General features: G+C 43.7%; 1 protein-coding gene and 1 long non-coding RNA gene across 2 annotated transcripts in view; one reads left to right on the forward strand and one right to left on the reverse strand.

Moving 5' to 3' along the window:
• LOC307083141 overlaps positions 1-2,805 on the reverse strand; it is a 29,699-nt gene extending 26,894 nt beyond the window's left edge. Inside the window, exons 1-2 of the long non-coding RNA XR_013812273.1 lie at positions 2,606-2,805; positions 2,191-2,222 (exon numbers count right to left, since the gene is read on the reverse strand). This is a non-coding gene — a long non-coding RNA (uncharacterized lncRNA). The remainder of the gene's footprint in view (positions 1-2,190; positions 2,223-2,605) is intronic.
• Positions 2,806-4,105: 1,300 nt separating this feature from the next.
• cep112 (centrosomal protein 112) overlaps positions 4,106-19,425 on the forward strand; it is a 110,532-nt gene continuing 95,212 nt past the window's right edge. The window contains exons 1-8 of the mRNA XM_079747190.1: positions 4,106-4,159; positions 4,747-4,870; positions 5,424-5,614; positions 6,061-6,209; positions 11,406-11,493; positions 13,768-13,845; positions 16,437-16,484; positions 16,789-16,881. Coding sequence (XP_079603316.1) covers positions 4,771-4,870; positions 5,424-5,614; positions 6,061-6,209; positions 11,406-11,493; positions 13,768-13,845; positions 16,437-16,484; positions 16,789-16,881 — 747 coding nt within the window. The 5' untranslated portion in view covers positions 4,106-4,159; positions 4,747-4,770. The remainder of the gene's footprint in view (positions 4,160-4,746; positions 4,871-5,423; positions 5,615-6,060; positions 6,210-11,405; positions 11,494-13,767; positions 13,846-16,436; positions 16,485-16,788; positions 16,882-19,425) is intronic.

The following is a 19,425-nucleotide window of genomic DNA, read 5'->3' on the forward strand; positions in this document are numbered from 1 at the left end:
TCTCAGCCTGTCCCACACAGAGCTACAGAACCTCCCCAGTGCGGGAGCCCTTCTTGGGGCTGTGCAGCCTGCCATGCTTGCTTAACCATTAACAGGACCTGGGGGTGTATTCTCATTTTCAGCCCCCGTTTACGTCACGCACTAATCCATGTAGGTGAATTGGGCTATCACTTGTGAACTTAAGTCTGCCATGCAAAGAAACCATTACCAACAATTCAACAACGTAAGTAAGTAATACTTTAGTAGTAGAAGTTTTACAGCCGCACAATTAATTGCAGTGTAATCAAAACGCGATTTTGCCTTTTTGGTGCATGAAAACAATATCAGGAAAAATAATTGCTATTATAACATTTGTCATGATCATGTAGCCCATATTAGAAGAAGTAGTAGTAGTTATAGCAGTGATAGTATAATAGTTGTAGTCATGCATACTATTTACCTCTGCCGATACACTGCATGCCTTTTATAAAGTATGGGTTTTGATAGTTCTTATTGGACTGATATAGACTTTAGTTTGAGTCATCTCAAGAAAGAGGTTTATTACTAGTAACATGCAATATCATATTGTTAGAATGTCTCTTCACCAGCTTACACGATGCAAGCCTAAAGTCCTTCCCCCTTGGCGAAATTGACTTAATACGCAGAGATCCAATAACACGATCACATATTCATGTTGAACATAAAAGCATGGGCTTGTGTGCACAGGAATGACTCTAGGGGGCAGACAGACACAGTTTGAATGCTCCATGAGAAAGCATACAGAACAGTCTCTCTGTTGGTCGGTTCTTCAACAGCATTTTGAGTTTCACTCCAATTTGACGAAAACATGACGAGCGTTACAGCATTATTTAACTTTAAACTCAAACCATTAAGCATTCACATTCTTTGTTTGATTAAAAATGAGTAAACAGCGCTCATACACACACCCGGGGACGCACCACACTGGATACACAAGTGAAAAAACACACTTACACACACACACACACACACACACACACGCACACACACACACACACACACACACACACACACACACACACACACACACACACACACAGATAAATATGCATTCATGATACTTCTGGTTGAATTCCTGATACCTACGAAATAATAGTGAGCCATTTAAATATATTTTAAACATATCTGGGTGGTGTAACTGTTAATAACTATTATTATTTACTTTATTACTGTATGGTCTTGGATCTCTTCGATGCTGTGTTCTGTTACAGTATAGGAAGGAGAGAGGAGAGAGGAGAGAGGAGGAGGAGGAGGAGAGGAGGTGAAATAAAAGAGGAGGAAAGTTAGAGAGAGTGAGAGAGAGAGAGAGAGAGAGAGAGAGCGAGAGAAAGATAGAGAGTGAGAGAGAGAGAGAGAGAGAGAGAGAGAGAGAGAGAGAGAGAGGTAGAGAGAGCAGTTGTAAAAGGCTTAATAACATAAATAAAGGCTCTAACTGAAAGAAGGTTGTCTTTTGATATCATCTACGGTATGCTTGATTAACCCTTTCCGAAGTGAATCACTATTACACCTGCATATATCAGGCTAAAGAGAGTGAGCACACCCCTTGCCAATAGGATCCCTCCTTCTTTAAAACACACAAAATATGCCATTGCATCTTTAAGCAACGCAAGCAGCATTACACATTTCTGCCTAAAAGGTACTGGGTTTCCTCCCCTTAATGTCCACAGCCTACCTGTAAGCATGCTTGAGCAATGGCTGATCCCTACCTGCTCTTTAATGGCATGTCTCTTTATTCACTGTAAAGTGCTTTGGATAACAGGGTAATTAAGGTATTTTCAACATAGTATGGCAGAGGTAGTCAGCTACCCAAGCATGAGTGTTGTGTCTGCACGCTGCCTAACGCTGTCACGAGTCTCACGACATCCGTTGTACATTTGTGCAGCACAGCAAGAAAAGCCTCATTTCGGGCACCGGCAATTCCGCTAATTGAGTTTGTTTGCTGTAGGCCTTTTCGGAGCCACGCCAAATTAGGCTTGAGCACCACTAAATGGAATAGGCCTACGCTGTTCACCAGAAGTCAGACGGTTCGAGTCCATGGCAAAATGTATATAGGCTATGTAGTGCGATAACTTCAAGTGTTCTACAATTGGCCCCTTGAACCGACCTCGCATCAATTCGAAGTATAAAGTATAAATCACATTAAACGTTAAGTTGGTTTCTACATGTGTTTACCTTGGCACTGGAATCCTTGTTTCCCAAAACCCCTGCAAAATAAGAGCACATAACGTAACGTCAACGCGATGCTGATCAAACATAGTACATTGTGTCTATTATTATGTTTTACCATCTACAATTTAATTTCGAGTAAATTGCTGTAATGAGAATAAAACCACAACAAACGCCCCCTTGTAGAGAACTATGCGCTTGATTGCATTTACGTTTGTGTTTGGGGCGAAACTATCTAATAACTTGGTCAGCATGGCACTCAAAACTGTGAGATGCTGCTGGATATTAAAAACAGCAGGTGTGAAACTAATTTAAGGTGAGAACTGATATGAGGCAGGTCAAACAGAGCTGCCAAGAGCTGTGCTGCTCATCACTTTTCACATCCATAATGAACAGGTGTGTGCAAATAAGCAAAGCTTACCATATGAAGTCTGTGCAGTGGCTGCAGAAGGTCGGCTGCTTGAAAAACCTCGCAGTAAATTTGTGGTTTTTCACTTCGTGGACGTTTTTCTGGCGCAGAGCACCTTTGCGTGCAAATCGATTCCCGATCGCCGCTGAGTCGCTATAGTGCAAATGGTGGTCAGCCATCATTATGAACAAAAAGTACACCGTCCGCCCCAAAGTGTCTTGTCCCCACTATTCTACCACAGGGTACTCCCTCTGTCCGCACCGCTGTCAACTGTTGGAGGAGCGTCTCTCTCCGGACCGCACGCTTCGCTCTTTGCCAGGGCTACAGCTGAGCTGAGCGCCTATTTTTTCACGTGACTGTGTGTGACGTCAACCTGGAACCCTCCTGGATCACTCCAGCCAGCCAACACGGCCTGTGCGTTGGCGCCCCCACGTGGGCATTACTTAGATTACAGATATATGCGAAAGTAGAATACCTCCCGAGGTTCATCGTTCCACTTAACTTTCTGATCTTATGCATCAACACGAGGATGCCCGGCAGCCCAATTGCGACTGAGCCGACAACAGTAGAGGAATTGAATGACAATAAGTTAATATGGGGCCGTAAAGTATAGAACAATATAGACATTTATTTTACTTTAAAACGAAGCCTGTAAATTACTTCCTACCTGCCTGGAAACGTACACCTACACAATATTTTCGTAAATAATGCATGTGATGAAGGATAGCTGGTCTGGTAGCAGCTAATAAAGCAAAACAGCGGAAAACAAATAACTGACCACTAAGCCTACTATTGGACCCCAATGATACGCAAACTGTATGGAGCTGCAGAACAGATTGTATCAGAATGTATCAATGGGCAGAAATACACGCATAGCCTAAACATATACCAACAAGAGTGGTAAGATTAGTACATTTAAGGCCCATTTAATTAGCTATTGAGTTAGCTAACATGCCAGTAAGAAATCTGTTATCATTATAATAACTTCACTAATGGACACAGTTGTTTTTACGGCTAGAACAATTAACTTGGTACCAATTATGAGACAAAGGTGTCAAATACTAAACACTTCATAACACATCAATCAATCGTCAATCGTCAATCGCTGTTATGGCAGAATGTTGCCAGAAGTTCTTAGCAGTCTTTTCAGAGAATACCCCTCTCTGGCTCCATCGGCCACTGAGGCCGAGTCAGAAAATCATAGCAAGGAAGAGAGACCAACCCCGATGAGAGCACATTGCACATGGAAAATATATTGGAATTTAATTATAATATCGTTGTTTTTTTACTACTACTTCCGAAATGCATCAGTAACCTTCAACCCTCAGATCCATTTGAAACATTGAATGTGTGGGGTGGTGTCAAATCGTCCATACATTTCAGACAGCTCAGAGAATAGGCTACTCATCTCATCTGCTGCTGCATTGTATGCCGCGCGGTTGCTTTAGCAACGGAGGGACGCTGCTTCTGTTTCCCTTCCCTCACGGAAACAGGATGTGGCTCAGGGTAGGAAGTTGTTGTGGAGTTTGAATCACTTTGAGCGGCCAAATCAGTGCCTATTTTAAGGTAAAAACAAACCAAATGTTGTATCTTTACAGTTTTCGGCCACACCATTTGTATGTAGCAAACAGGCAGCAATAGCGCTACTTTTCGCATATTGGTTAGCTTAGAACAGAACCTTAGACTAGCATGTTTGGCGTTATTCAGGCAGTCGACATCATGGTAGCTAGTGGGGGTTTGTTGTTGCAGTGTTTTTGTTGCTAAGACATTTCTATGGCATAAGTTAATCATTTCACCGTTCTATATTTTGCTTAAATAAACTATTGCTGTATCATCCAAATGTACGATATCCATCTTCGTAAAAACTAGTTATGGAAAATAGTAATGCAAGACCCTCTGCTCTTATAAGGCTGCTGTAACTAACTCACAGCAGAAACAGAAGATGCAATACAAACCCAGTTAACAGTTACCTTCCTAAAACAAATCTTCAATATTAATATCGATGATTTTCTTGCGGAAGAAATTGAATGCAGTTTGCACACTTGAAACTTTCAGAATTTCAAAAAATAGGACCAAATACTTATGTGAAACTAAATGGCACTTTATGGACATTTATCATTTGTCATTGAAACATATTTACCATATTCCTAAAGGTGTCCATTAGTGCAGAAGGCACCATGAGTCTGCACGATGACACTCCAGAGCGACTGGACGCAGACTTTGACCATTACCTGGCAGACATGAAGCCATATGTCCTGAAGCACCCCAACAGAACAGGTAAAATGACACAGAGCTGGTCGATGACTTCATGTACTTAATGTTTATTTGTGTATGTTATATCCAATATCCACCTCCGGTGTCAATAAGCTTTAGAAATGCATTTCATTACTCATGGTAACCATTTGTTCAATTATTTACTTTTTTTATCCAATCTTGCTATGGTGATTAGTGTGAGCCAATTTGTTATTGAGTTATTATTTTTGTATTTCATTTCCCATTTTGTATGTTATCTTGTCCATCACCTGTCGATGAGAGCTGTTTTATATGTAAAAAATAATTGCTTTTTTCTGATGGATGATTAGTTTATGCCCATTTTTTAATGAATATATAAACACTTTAAATGTATGAATCAATTTATTAGTCTGATTGATTGGCCATACAGAGTTGCAGTCCTAAGAGAATGGATCCTACTTTCTACATAATTTATTGACTCTAACTTCTACTCCAGTATCAGCAGTGACAGCCCTACTTAGAAACATGAACAGTGTAAAAGTGTGACATTGTTAGCCATCTAACTTCAACAAAGCGTCTCCTTGCCCCTCTGACCCAGAGCGCCAACGGTGCGCCATGTGGATCAGGAAGCTTTGTGACCCGACCATGTGTGGCTCAGGACCAGTTGGGCTGAAGAACCGCAACATGTACGCTCGCCTGCTTCTGCACATGCTCAGAAGAGGACTCCTGGATGCCCCTTTCACTGTCAAGCCGGATCAGGGCTGCCTGAAGACTCTACCAACCTACATGGTAACGCTCGCCAACCAAGTTATATTGTTACTGATTCTATATGATGTATATGTATGTGAACGAACATGTTTAATATATTATAATAACATAAGATTTGGCCACTTATACATACTCTCTTCTGGTGGATTAAAATGTGGCCTTTATGCCTAATTTATTTAGTAGAAACGTTATTGTGAAATTAATACAGAAAACGACAATGAACCCAATAGCAAACAAAACGAGGATGACCTAGAATGAAATGGGTACAGTGTGGTAATTAATTTGGGGTGCACACATGCCACATGTCAGCACACATGCCGATTATCTTAAATAGATAGACAGATAGACGGAAAGAGCTGTTTCTAAATACATTCCTTTGAATACAAACATCAACTAAGTGATGAAATGGCAAATGAACCAGGACTCCTACCTGATGTGTTCCTGACTCCTTGTCCCGATGCGTGCAGGCGATCTACTTGGACGAGCCCCTGGGCGCCAGCGGGCCGGCGGTACAGGAGGTGGCGCCGCTTCCTGATTGGGTGGCAGGAGAGCTCGGCCACCGTGGATGCGACAGGACCAGGAGGTCTTCCTCCCCCACCTCTGCCACTCACTCCAGGTACCTTAAACCTTCATTAAACATATGCACACACTGATAGAAAACCCCACAAACGGCCCCACAAAAGAGCCAGTGAACCCACTGTTTCAGATGGCCTTCGAACACCATGTGATTTAAGCAAATGTGTTTTTGGAGAGTTTTAGGAAAGAGATGGTGTGTTATCCCTAAGGTTATGACCCATTTTGACCCAACTTCATGACACTCTTTTAGCACAGATCGTGTTACTGTTATGAATGTTATAATGAGCGATGTTGTATATGAAATCCACAACACACTAGCGTTATAGTGTATGTGTCCGGAAAGCCTAACCCTCACTTGGACACACGGACATTAAATAAATCGTTGCTCAGATGGAGCTCCACCATCCATACACACCATGGCGTTACATTAAGTGTCTGAAAAGCGCAACCCTCACTCGGACACAGACACCGCAGTCAACCGCTGCCCAGACAGAGCTCCACGCGTCCACACAAACCGCGCCACCGAAGCCCCCTGATCGTGACGTCAGACTACCCCGGAATAGGTTCTCAGACGTCACGAAAAGAGACTGCATCGTCACACAGTGTTTTTGGGAGAAAATATAGAATTGTACCCCTTTTTTCTTTACACTCACGACTTATTTCAGTAACAGTGAAAAAATGGCATAGATTACTATGTTTATGATCATATAAGACAAATGACTAGTTTAAATTACAAAAAAATGGTTTTGGGTTCACTGGCTCCTCAAGTGTATTGTCTGTTTTAGTTTTTTTATTCGGGACTTGACTCGACTTTAGACTTTACTTTTTGCAGCTTAAACTTTAAAGTCATCAACCTCTTGAAAATGTTTTTTTTGGCATATTGATGGACTAAGATATTACCTACTACAATGTAGATTTTGGTTAATTGAAACTTTGGAAAAAAAAAAAGTGAAGTTGAATTGAATATTTGTATTCTTATACTGTGCTATGTTCCATTTGTTTTTGCAAATGCATTTACATTATGCAGATTCTATCTTTTCAATGTCGCCTAATATGAATAAATGTTATTAAGTTATGATCTTGATCTCCCATTAGCTGTTATATTATATTAGGGTTACATGGAAATATATTGTAGTCATTTCATTCTGTTTAAATTAATACATACAAAATAAATGAACATTTACATAATGAGGAGCCCCCCCCCCCCTCTCTCTCTCTCTCTCTTTCTCTCTCTCTCTCTCTCTCTGTCTCTCTCTCTCTCTCTCTCTCTCTCTCTCTCTCTGTGTCTCTCTCTCTCTCTCTCTCTCTCTCTCTCTCTCTCTCTCTCTCTCTCTCTCTCTCTCTCTATGGACTCTAAATGAACATTTACATAATGAGGAGCTCCCTCTCTCTCTCTCTCTCTCTCTGTCTCTCTCTCTCTCTCTCTCTCTCTCTCTCTCTCTCTCTCTCTCTCTCTCTCTCTCTCTATGGACTCTAAAGGCTTTATTTCCAGAACAAGAACAAAAGTTAGATAAAATACAACATAAGGTACTAAATTATAATAGCTCAAAATATAATTAATCTATGACATGTGTATATTCATTGAATGTAAGACTATGATATCATCAATCTCTCTCTCTCTTTCTCTCTCTCCCTCTCACTAACAGTGCTTACTAGGCTCCTCTGGCCAGGTGATACATCCAGTCTGACTACTACAGTTAACAAAGTGACATCATTAGTGATGGCTCCCGGATTTAGGTGCAAATTAGAATGGAGAGACCACTTAGAGCTCAATAGCTTGAAACATTCATTGGTCTGAATGAATAGAGAAAAGGCAGGAAATGTGCTTAAAACACTGCCTTATAATCTACTGTGGTTGCAAACCCCATCACCCTGCAGGCCATGTCCAATATTCATTGTTGCATATAATGTATATGAACCATTATCGCTTTGAAATTCTTATATAACAAGAACAAAAGAGATATTGTTGACACTGCGTAGAGTTTATACGTGATATATATATTTCTGATCACTCTGATGAGTGATTGACTTCAAGCCCGTAACCATATGTTTTCCACATGCAATAACATGCACATCTCAGGCTTCAACAACTGTTAGAGGTCTTATTGGTTTGGCTGTGTGCAGGCCGTTGAGCAACAATCATGTCGTGGTGCGCCTTGATTGGGATAAGACCATGAAAAGACCAACTCTCGCATCACAGGGCCCACGTCGTGATGGAGTAAATTAGCTGGTGGCTTGCAGGCCTCCTTTCATGTGTCTCTCTCATTTAGACGAGATTAAACGTCAGCCATCTCGACAGGCTCCTTCTCCCTGTGATCCGACACTGTTTGATCTCTCTCTCTCTCTCTCTCTCTCTCTCTCTCTCTCTCTCTCTCTCTCTCTCTCGCTCTCTCTCTCTCTCTCTCTCTCTCTCTCTCTCTCTCGCCCTCTCTCGCCATTAGTCAGGTGATGAGAAGGCTGTGTCTTTGAGCTTGTGGAACATTGTTCTAGTCCCTAAATCAAGTGCAGAGATCTGAGGGCAAAGGTTTTGATGTTAAGATTGGCTTGGGTTGAGTAGACGGGGGAGGGGGCTGCATTGGGTCTTGGGGTGGGTTACGGGAGGTCTGGCCCTCATTAGCTCCAATGCGCTCTTGAGTGAGTAGTATCTGCTGCTTGTACTGCAGTTACATATTTAGCCACTAGATGGCGACACCCACCAAGCCAGACCAGGGATTCCAACAAGAGGAACACTGTGGGGAAAAGTGCATCTAGCTCCACATGGTGTGTGTGTGTGGGGGGGGGGGGGGGGGATTGGACTGAACCTCTTGGGTGTGTATGTACCCTCATACCGACACGCCTCCCCCTGATTCTTAGGAATTGTGTGCATCTCCGCTGTCAAACATAGCTACCACGCCGATGGTTTCGATGCACAGGACTCCGAGGAGGGGAGGGGGTAGTATGTGTGTGTGTGTGGGTATTTGTGTGGGTCAGTCAGGGGGAATGTGCATGTGGGGGGGGGTTGGTATTTATCTGTATGCCTCTGTTTTGGGGGAGTGTGTGTTTATATGGAGAGGCTACAGGGGATGAAGAGGGGATGAGGCCGAGGGGGGGGCGGATAAGGAAGAAAGGGAGGGAGAGAGAGAGAGAGAGAGGGAGTGTTCTTGATGTAAACCGTGTGTGTTGACTGGCTAATCAGCATGGGGTCAGGTTCACTGCTAAAGATTACTGAGTGCTTTCAGACGCCGACTACAAAGACTGTGTTTGGCTCTGGCTTTATTTTCTCTCCCTCTGCGTGGATTTTTTTGTTTTTGCCTTTTGGTACACACAGTTTCCTTTTCCCAGACAAACACACACACACACACACACACACACACACACACACACACACACACACACACACAATTTCTCACACACATTACTTTTTGTCTCAGCTTTTGGCTAAAAGTGGGATATTAAGGTTGCAAGATTCTGGAGCCCCAACCATCAACCTCCCACCTTTGAAAAATCTAAAATCCTTCTATGTTTCTCAACCAGAATGAGTGGTCCTGTACCTGTCTGGCATCCAGCTGTATAGGGTGCTGTGGGAGGAGGGTGGGTGAGGGTTGGGCGGATGGATGATTGTGGCCCCAGGGTCAGACTGCACCACTGGAGGGTGCAGATTCTCTGCCACGCAGGGCCCCCCTGGAGCCCCCGTGGCCCTGCACCTGGAGGTCAGACGGCTGCTGCAAGTGTCAGGCTGCTCTAATCTAAGCAAGGCTGCAATGGCTTCTTATGTGTGTGTGTGTGCTTCTCTTTGTGTGTGTGTGTGTGTGTGTGTGTGTGTGTGTGTGTGTGTGTGTGTGTGTGTGTGTGTGTGTGTGTGTGTGTGTGTGTGTGTGTTCAAATGCGTGTGTCTTATTTTCTGAGTATGTGTCTGTGAGGGTGTGCGTGCGCGCGCGTGTGTGTGTAGCTGTAGCCGTAGCTTGCCACCTCTTTGATCTCTGGGCCCCAGACACATCTGATTCAATTATCTCCATCCACCTGTTGACTTTGAGGCCCTAGATTGCACTGCTTTGCTCTCACATCGTGCAGGTTTCACGGCTGTCTGAGTATACATGCATGAGTGTGTGTGTGTGTAGGCATGTGCATGTTAACATAACAACTTACCAAAGTGGAAAGAGTCGGCATGAACACAGGAATGATTGAAGGATGTGAAGAATGTTGCATGTATGGAATGCAAACTTGCCTCATCAACAAACCAAATCCACCGTTGATACTCTTTGTCTCCCCTGACAACAGTTGTACTCGGATCACGGCTTCTCTCCACTGTTGCGATTACCCAGCGGTCGCTGCCACTGTTGTGACTTTGACCTATATAATGTAATAGAGTTTCAGTTTGGTCCTTATTCCAAGTAAGTTTGGTTGTGGGCTGGATATCTCCCAGTGGCCTTCCCGAGAAGCGGCACATTGGAAGCAAATGTCATGTTAAAAGGTTATGATATTAAAATATACAGTATTTGATCATTTTACATGGTGATACTTTGCATAGTGATGCTGCACGTTTCCTCTTGAAAGGAGCTCCGCCCCTTTCTGCTTATTTACATATATAGATAATATATTATAAAATTACAATATAATTTGTCATTTGTTTATACATTCCAGTATACATATATATGGACCAATAATTATAAAGATTTCATTGGTATCCTGAAGCCATGGTGAAGAGAAAGAGTTGGTAAATTGTTTCCTCATTTCCATTTTATCTATACATTCCACTCCGAGCTCAGGAATATAGATTGTATTGCTATTAGTGGTATGGTGTTAGGATGAAACCAAAGGAACTAGTTGCTTGACGATGCATGATTCACGATGCACTACTTAGCATGAACACACTGCCAACCAAGACACACATTCACTGGAAGGATCCCAAAATGAGATTGGTATGCCCAAGCAAGGCATATGGAGACGCAGACGAATGAAACAGGTTAATCATCATACGGACAGGATGAAATGCCCAAGTGAAAGCAAGGTAAAAGGGTTGCCAGGTTGGATGTGCGTGTGTTGCCCAGGGCAAGCTTGCTGCACTTGACATCCATAAATACACACAGAGGAGAAACGCAAACATGTCTGTGAGCACGGACTGCAGTCAAAATCTCTCTCTCTCTCTCTCTCTCTCTCTCTCTCTCACTCTATTCACTTTCTCTCACCATGACCCCCCCCCCCTTTCTTTCCTTCTCAATCTAAGTCTAACCTTCCGCTTTGAACCCTTTCCTTTCAGAAGGTGGCCGTATGACGAGAAGACCCCATGCCGAAGAATGGCGTCCAGTCCTCTCGACCAGTCCCCCAGAAGAGAACACACCGGCATGGTGAGACTGGCTTACTGACCGACAGACTGACTGACCGGCTGACTGGCGTAGTGGATCAGATACACAAGTTGGTTCATGATGTCATAGGTTTGAAGAAAAAAATGGTGTATGATTACAGGAGCCTTTCCATCGGTCAGGCACCTGCCCACATTAAAGAGCCTCTGCACACTCGATATTCCAGTGGGAATTTGAGGTTGTCTGATCAGGGTTTGCTGGTGGTTCTTTACTCCAGACTCACAATGAAGGAAACTGTGCTTTGGAGCTCTCTCCCATTGGACTCAAGATCCATGGAAAAATTCAGAAAGCAACTGAAGATCGGTTGGGATCTGCGTATGTTCAATTTGTTCTCGGGATTGTTTTGTACTTTTGCAAGGTATCTGTTGCTCTATATTTTACTAGCTTTTTTTATGGCACTTTGTGATGCCTGCTTTTGAAAGGTGCTATATAAAGGAACATATTATTATATCCACACAGACAAATTACAGTAATTATAGTAGCAATCCTGCAGATACAGCACCACATTTAGAGTTGCTTTAATAGGAGAGTATAATGCTAAAAACAAAAAAGCCATTTGATGGACCTTTTCATTCAAAGCTCCTTACAATACCAGGAGTGCATTCATTCTTGGCTTGAGTGGCCCCATTGGGAATTGAACCCCTGACCCTGGCAGTGTTAACATCTACCAGTTGAGCTAGACAGGATCACATTAAGATGAACCTCCTCCTGCGTGTGTGTGTGCGTGTGCGTGCGTGTGCGTGTGTGACACCAGAACAGATAGCTCATAAACCCGTTCCTGGAAGATTCCAATGACCTCATACATGAAAGCAGCAAAAAGAGTGCAACTGCCTGCTCCCATAAAAGCAGTGCGATAAGTCAAAACTTTCTTCTCATCAAAACATCCATCTTTGAGCCGCTCTCTTATCAGTATTGATGATAAGAAGTTAAGCTCCCACCACTTTGACCAAGGAATACTGCTGAAGCGGTTTGAACAAGCTTGAGGCCCCTCGGGCCCTTAAAGCCCTCCTGATCAACCACAGTTGGGAAAGGGTTACAGTATTGAATCTTTCCATATTGCACCCAGTGATCTGCATTGTTGCAGTTTCCGTGAGGCTACGTCCACCTATTCCACCGTTCACCTGATCCTATTCTCACAAATCAGACTGAAGCTTAAAATCAAAAGACTTATTTTGGATGCATATCTAATGTCATATGGCAGACAAGCTCAAATCCGGGTGAAAGGGGGCGTTTAACTTTCTTTTGTTTCATAATTGTTTTGCCCAATCATGATGTTGGATGTACGGACCTGTAAGTGTTTTTGTTGAACACAAACCCGGCCAGCAGCAGTAAACTTAGAAAGTATCTGTAAGGCTTTCAAATCAGCACAGTGTACACTGGCCACACACTTATTAAAATCCCCTTCCTCATCCAAAAGATTCTATGTAAATCTCTGTAATGAAACAGAAAAAGATGCAAGGTCTAACTTCGCCCCTTGCAGTTTGTAGTCTCCGCTCCAGGCTCTGTGCCTTCTCCCCCGAGGAGTTCCTCTATAACATAGTAGGACTGCTGGATCCCAGATGAGCCTAATCACTCTCTGCAACATCAGCAGAACCCTTCACTATTGCCCTCTCTGGACTTTATTCGATATTTCCTCTGTCCCTACACCCCAAATCCCACCCCTACCACTTCTCCTAGCCCCAGCCTAAAATCTAGGCAAACTGATCTTTTACAAACAAAGAAACAGACACATAAAGAGGCCATATGCAGGCGGACCGCTTGGGTGGGGGGGCTTGAAAGTGAAAAAGTGAGGCTATGACCCTCCTTTGGAATTTACTGGCAGAAATGATGTGGAACTGCAAAACATCTGGGGTAGTGGTGTAGGGGGTGTACAGTGATAGGGAGTGTATGGGAGGGGCATATGTGTGTGTGTGTGTTAGTGCGTGCATGCGTTTGTGTGATTGCGGGGGGGTGGGCTGGGTTAACCAGGTTTACGGAGGGAGGTCTTGTTCTAATCTCTTGGGTGGGTCCCTGTATCACTGCCAGTAAATAAATCCTTTCCTCCATGAACATGAAAATGTTCTTTCACATTTACGCCTCATGTGACCTTGTGTGTGCGGTTTACAAGGCCCTCGTCTGTTTCCAATTCATCACTCAGCGAAGCAACCAAAATCCAAGTATTGATTACAGTCATCCATAAAATAAATAAATGCAACTTTACACAGTGAGATCATAAAAATATGAGTCAAATTCCGCTGTGTTGGCTTTCTGTTTCCCCAGGTGGACGGTGGGTCGAAGCCGTACGCATCCCCAGATGACAGTGACCTTGAGGCCCGGCTCAACAGCTGGAACCTAGGGGTGGGTGTGCAGGCGAGTCCCCGGATATCCAGGGGCCTTTAGCTTACCTGAGAATCTCCATGACTACTATAGGCAGAGGGTCTCAGAGGAACTCACTATGGTTGTGTGTGGGGAGTGGGTCCATCATTGTGAATAAGACCCAGCAAGTCCCATTTACAATAAGTGGAATAAGTCCCAGCAGGTGTGATGTGGAAATCTCTCTCTCTCTCTCATAGTCTGGTTTATGTCTCTCGCTATCTTTTGCAATCTTTTTCATATGCTCTCTATTGCATTCCACCCTCCCACCCTCCCTCTTTGAGTCAGTTTGTTCTTAGCTTTAAAAACGTTCATTTTATTACTATTGGGAGAATTGGATGGTGAAAAATGGAGTGAGAAAATGCTCTTTCTATCTTTATTACCTTTATTATCTTCCCCCGCCTTCTCTCTCTCGCCTCTGCTGTCTCGTTCCCTTCCTCTCTGGTCTCTCTTCCCCCTCTCTCCCTTTCCTCTCTCTCTCTCTATAGTCCATGCTGGGGTGAGCTGAGGTAATCTGAGATGTGTGTGTGTGCACACTTCCATGCTCACAGTTTGCCACCGAGACACTGATAAGAGGCAGCGCTTAGCAACGCTATCCCCCCCCCTACACACACACACACTCGCACAAAAGCATCTCAACAGTTGTTTCTACACACCTGCAATCATACACATGTGCACAAAAAACCAACGCACACACACAGCAGAACTGAATACTAGCAGGGGCGACCATCATTCCCTCTTGAACTCTGCTGTGCTTTAGACATCAGCGAGGCGTTCTATGCTTGCTTGATTTCTACTGTGATGACTGATGAGGAACAGGAACAGAGGGGTTAGTAATTGTTCAGTCTAAATAGTTCCTTTACGGATGAAGGACGAAGACAACAGATCTCAGTAGGCGCACACACGTACACACATTTAGACATACATTCGCACCCACATGCATGCACATATACACACACGCGCTCACGCACATATAGACACAGAAACACACACAGACACAAACAGTCACATAAACACACACACTGGGTGTTCTACCCAGAGGGAAAATACAAATAAAAAAAGCATTTATACAGGGAAATACTCTTCCATGCATCTACGTTGGAGTGTCCATCCATGCCAGCATTGTGCAACGGCACTCTGTCTCCTGCCCGGTACCCAGCAGACCCCGATCAATCAAACCTGATGAATGGCTGTCCACAGCTATACATAGCAACGCCATTCTTCCTCTGTGGTGCTCTGTATTTGACGGAGAGATAAATATATATTGCGTCGCCAATGCCAAATTTGAGAGCTTTTAAGTGTGCAATTAAGCCCGGCTATACAGCACGAGATACATCGACACTCTGTTGTGTCACGCTGTGAAAAGGGCTGCGTAAACACACGTAGTCTGGATGTCTGGGGGGGGGGGGGGGGGGGGGGGCAGTAGACGTGAACATGATCCCGCTGAAGTGGGCATGCCACTGCTTCCGCCTAAAAGGGATGATGTCAACATGCTGCACAAGCAGAGAGAGAAAAAAAAACAAAAAACCCTTTTTCACCTTCTGCTACACCGTCATATGAGGGCCGTAGGGCGGCTTTGATCAGTCACACACTCCCACTCAACCCCCCCTCCTGCCACCATAACTGCACTCGTGTAGGTGTGAGTGTGTGTGTGTGTGTGTGTGTGTGTGTGTGTGTGTGTGTGTGTGTGTGTGTGTGTGTGTGTGTGGCGCGTGGCGATTCCTGTACAGTACAGCGGTGGATATTTTGGTCCTTAGCTCTGGGGTTGTTTGAGGACGTGCCCGATTCACTGTGGGATAAGCCACCTCGCCAACGCTTTAAGATAGTTATTTTCTCAGAGAGGATAAAAAAAGGATGGCAGCAGAAAAAAAAAAGTCTGCACCTCCTCATCCTCCTCACCCATTTTTTGGAAGAGATCCATGGCGGCGTCTCTTTACCATGCGCCATCGTCGCTGTCATCCACTCCCCCTCCCCACCCCTTGTGGTGCATCGCAGCAGGCCCCAGGAAGACCGTGCCCCACGCCAGCACCAATTCCCACCGATGTATTTGTAAATCGCGCTGGCGTCTGGCCCCTTGCTATTTTTCGTTTTCGCTCTACTCAGAAAGGATAGGGCGCCTGGTCGTGGGGTCACATTTGTCTCTGTCTCCGACTGGTAAACAAACCAGGGATAGCTTGCAGATTAGCACCCTTCCTTTCCCCTAAGTGGTGGCGAAGGCCAGGGACAAAGGGGTGCGACGGGGGGCAGACACAGAGCGGAAGTGGAGCAGATGCACACACACACACACACACACACACCCACAGGGAGAACTCCACAGAATGCCTTCAAGTGGCCCAAGTTGGTCTCTTCCTGTAAACAGTTGGAGAGCTGAGGGAAAAGAGAGGGAGACGCCGTGTCTTTGAAGTTATCACTTGCATTGTTTATGACAAATGGATGGCCCAGCTTAGGAGCTGCTGGAGTCTGGGTCCAGCAGAAGGAAGGAAGGAAAGAAGAAATCTGAAGTGCGAGAGTGACAGAGTGGTCTGTGTGTGTGTGCGTGTGTGTGCGTGCGTGTGTGCATGTTTGTCTTGTTTCAGATCGAAAACCCCAGGTATTTGCGTGAGAGGCCCATCGCCCCGTCGCCGGTAAGTTCTGGTGTCCTTGTAGTCTAGACAGAGTGCTGTTTTTCGAGACTCTTGCCGTTTCATGTATTTTTCATGTGTTCTCATATCTTTTGACAGGTTCACTGTTAGATGTGAACCAAGTGAGGGGCACACAGGGACCCCCAGGGTAAAGCTAGCTTTAGTGACTGCATACCCTGAATGTGCCGTGAGTAGGCGTCAAAAGGAAGGCACATTACACTGATTGGATTAGAGTTGCATGATGCCGATCTCTCTCTTCCTCCCTCCCATTCTGTGTCATCCTCATATATTTCTCTCCGTCCTCCAGATTGCTCCATCACTCCAGATGTTCAAGTCGACCATTAGTGGGAACGGCACATATCTTGATGAAACAGGCCCGCTGCACATACAGGACAAAGAGGTACATCCCGATAAAGTGACTCACTGCTAATAATGTTAGACTTGTTTTCACATAAACTAGCATGAGGTTAACACTAAAGTAATATATCATACTGCGTTAAAGAAAACTCAGAACAAAAAAAACCCACAAAAGTCTGGAAAAAAAAGAAAAAGATTGGAAATTCAGGTATAATTTCAGAACTCCGACTCAACTTCAACTTCCGCAACAACATAAAATATAGCGGCCATTATCATTAATAGGTATTAAATAACTTTAGGCAGTACAGTAGAAAATATTGAGTCAACTCTTACTCAACGCATCATAGCTTTAGCCTATTTGGTCAGTGAAACAAATTATTATGATGAATTTGAAAATACATAAACCCAATTGCTTCAACATTGACAATTGGTTAAAGCACTTTATGGATCTCCTGTCAATGGAACAGGCAACATCAGAACCTCAATGAACTTGACCTTGGGGATGAAGGACCCTGGATCTTTATAAGACTGTATTGGAGAAACTGGGCAATTAAATTAATTAATTGAATATTATGGATCGCGTTGTACTGTGTATTGTTTTGTTATGTCCTGTGAGTTTGTTATCTTGTGATAAACAGTATGTATATGAGGTTTGTGGTTGTTTTGTTTTGTTGTTTAAGAAAATAAAAAATATATATAAATATAAAAAAACAAAACAGTGCTGACCAGATCGTCATTAGTACATCATAACGCGGGATGTCTTGTTGTTCAGAATCTGCTGATTATATTTGGGGAAATAACAGTGTAGCTATAAATAGATTAAAAAGCAGCTTTGACTGCATGTCAAAAAAAAGAAGAAAAAAAATATATAAAGGGAATTAATGATTAGAAATTATTTTTGGAATTTTTGAAATTTATTTTTCCCGTTTTGTCTTGAACGCGGTATCCGTGTCCCTTCCAACTGAAAAGTTTAATTTGTAGCCTCGATGTTCTCCAAAGTCCTATATGCTGCTTGTTTTAAGAGTGTTCAAGTACACTAGCATGAGGTTCCCACTAAAGACACTAGCAGTGCCCCCTTCAACTGAAACGGGAATTTGTGTTCTTGGTATTCTGTTTTGGTCGTAGGTATTTACAATTCGTTGTACACACACAAACGGTCAAAGCTTCCTTCGCTCTTTCATGATATTAAACACCCCCACAGTGAAGTACACTCACACACATAAGCACACACAAACACACACATCCTTGTTTGTTGTTTAAAAGGCTGAGGCTTGCGGGGCTTCACAGAAGACAAAAAAAAAGAACCAAGAGCTTTCTTCCCAGTGGGGACGGTCTCTCCTTATGTGGCTTTAAGCCGCAAATCCCATTCTGTAAGCATGCTTTGATGTCCCCTCTGGCCCGCATACCCCCACCCGACCCACACCCTGGCCCCGTCACTTCCCTCTTCCTCCCCCTGCCCCTCATGTTGCCTTTACTAGCACAGTCAAACACTAAACTAAAGCGTGGCTCTGCCCTCACGTCCATGGATTTCCCGGGTGCCGCCGGGGAGGCTGAGCTCCATTCACTTAGAGGAGCTTCACCGACGGAGAGAACAGAAGGATAACGGACAGAGGAGGATACAGGAGATACAGGAGATACAGTTGTTAGGAAGATAATACTCTGGGCCTGTGCGCCTGTCCCACCCCATTTGCACACATGCCAAAGTAGCCTGGCCCCACGTTTAGCTTAAACGCAGTGCATTGAGAGAGAGATAAAAGGGAATAGCCCGCTAACTATTAGAGATTGGCTGCCTGCAGGGTATGCGTTCTGCATTGGTATTATGTATATTAGATGTTTCTCTGCAAGTGGGACTGAGTGAGTGTAATGGAAAACTACGTGCTCGCATGCATAGTATGTTGTACCGTAGGGCTGGGCGATTCATTGAATTTCAATCTTGATTTCGCCAAACAATCACAAAATTAATATGATTGAGTACTCGATTTAAAAAAAAAAAAAAAGTAGTGTTTTATATTAAGTGCAGAACAGCTGGATACATATATGTACATTATTTTAGATATGACTTTTTTTTTTTTTACCATTTTGTGTATTTTTTAAGTCGAAATTTCAAAGTTCTCAGTTACAAAGTGTTTTTTCGGAGAGACATGCTGAATAAATGCATCATGTTTTCAAACTCAAAAATAATCGTTTGAATAATCGTGATTTCAATATTGACCAAAATAATCGTGATTATGATTTTTCCCATAATCGAGAAGCCCTGTTGTACCGCACAGCATTGAGGTGACAGTGAAGCCACCAGGGAATTCATTGGAATAAGCTTTTTGATGGTGACATTGACCCAAAATTTCCTACCTATTCTCCTAGCCATTGTGTCCAAAACAGAACCCTCGGCACTGTGTAAATACACCCTTGGCCCATGCAAAATGGTGAATATCGTTTTTCTTTTTTAAATCTCTACTCAGTTTGTTTTAATTTAAAATATTCCTTTAGCTTCCCTCAAGGTTTCTAAACTTCTCTTACACACACACACACACACCGAGTCCCCCCCCCCCCCCCCCCCCCCACACACACACACACACACACACAATGA

This window comes from Pollachius pollachius, assembly GCF_949987615.1.
Source record: "Pollachius pollachius genome assembly, chromosome: 11".
In the NCBI taxonomy this organism is placed as follows: Eukaryota; Metazoa; Chordata; class Actinopteri; order Gadiformes; family Gadidae; genus Pollachius; species Pollachius pollachius.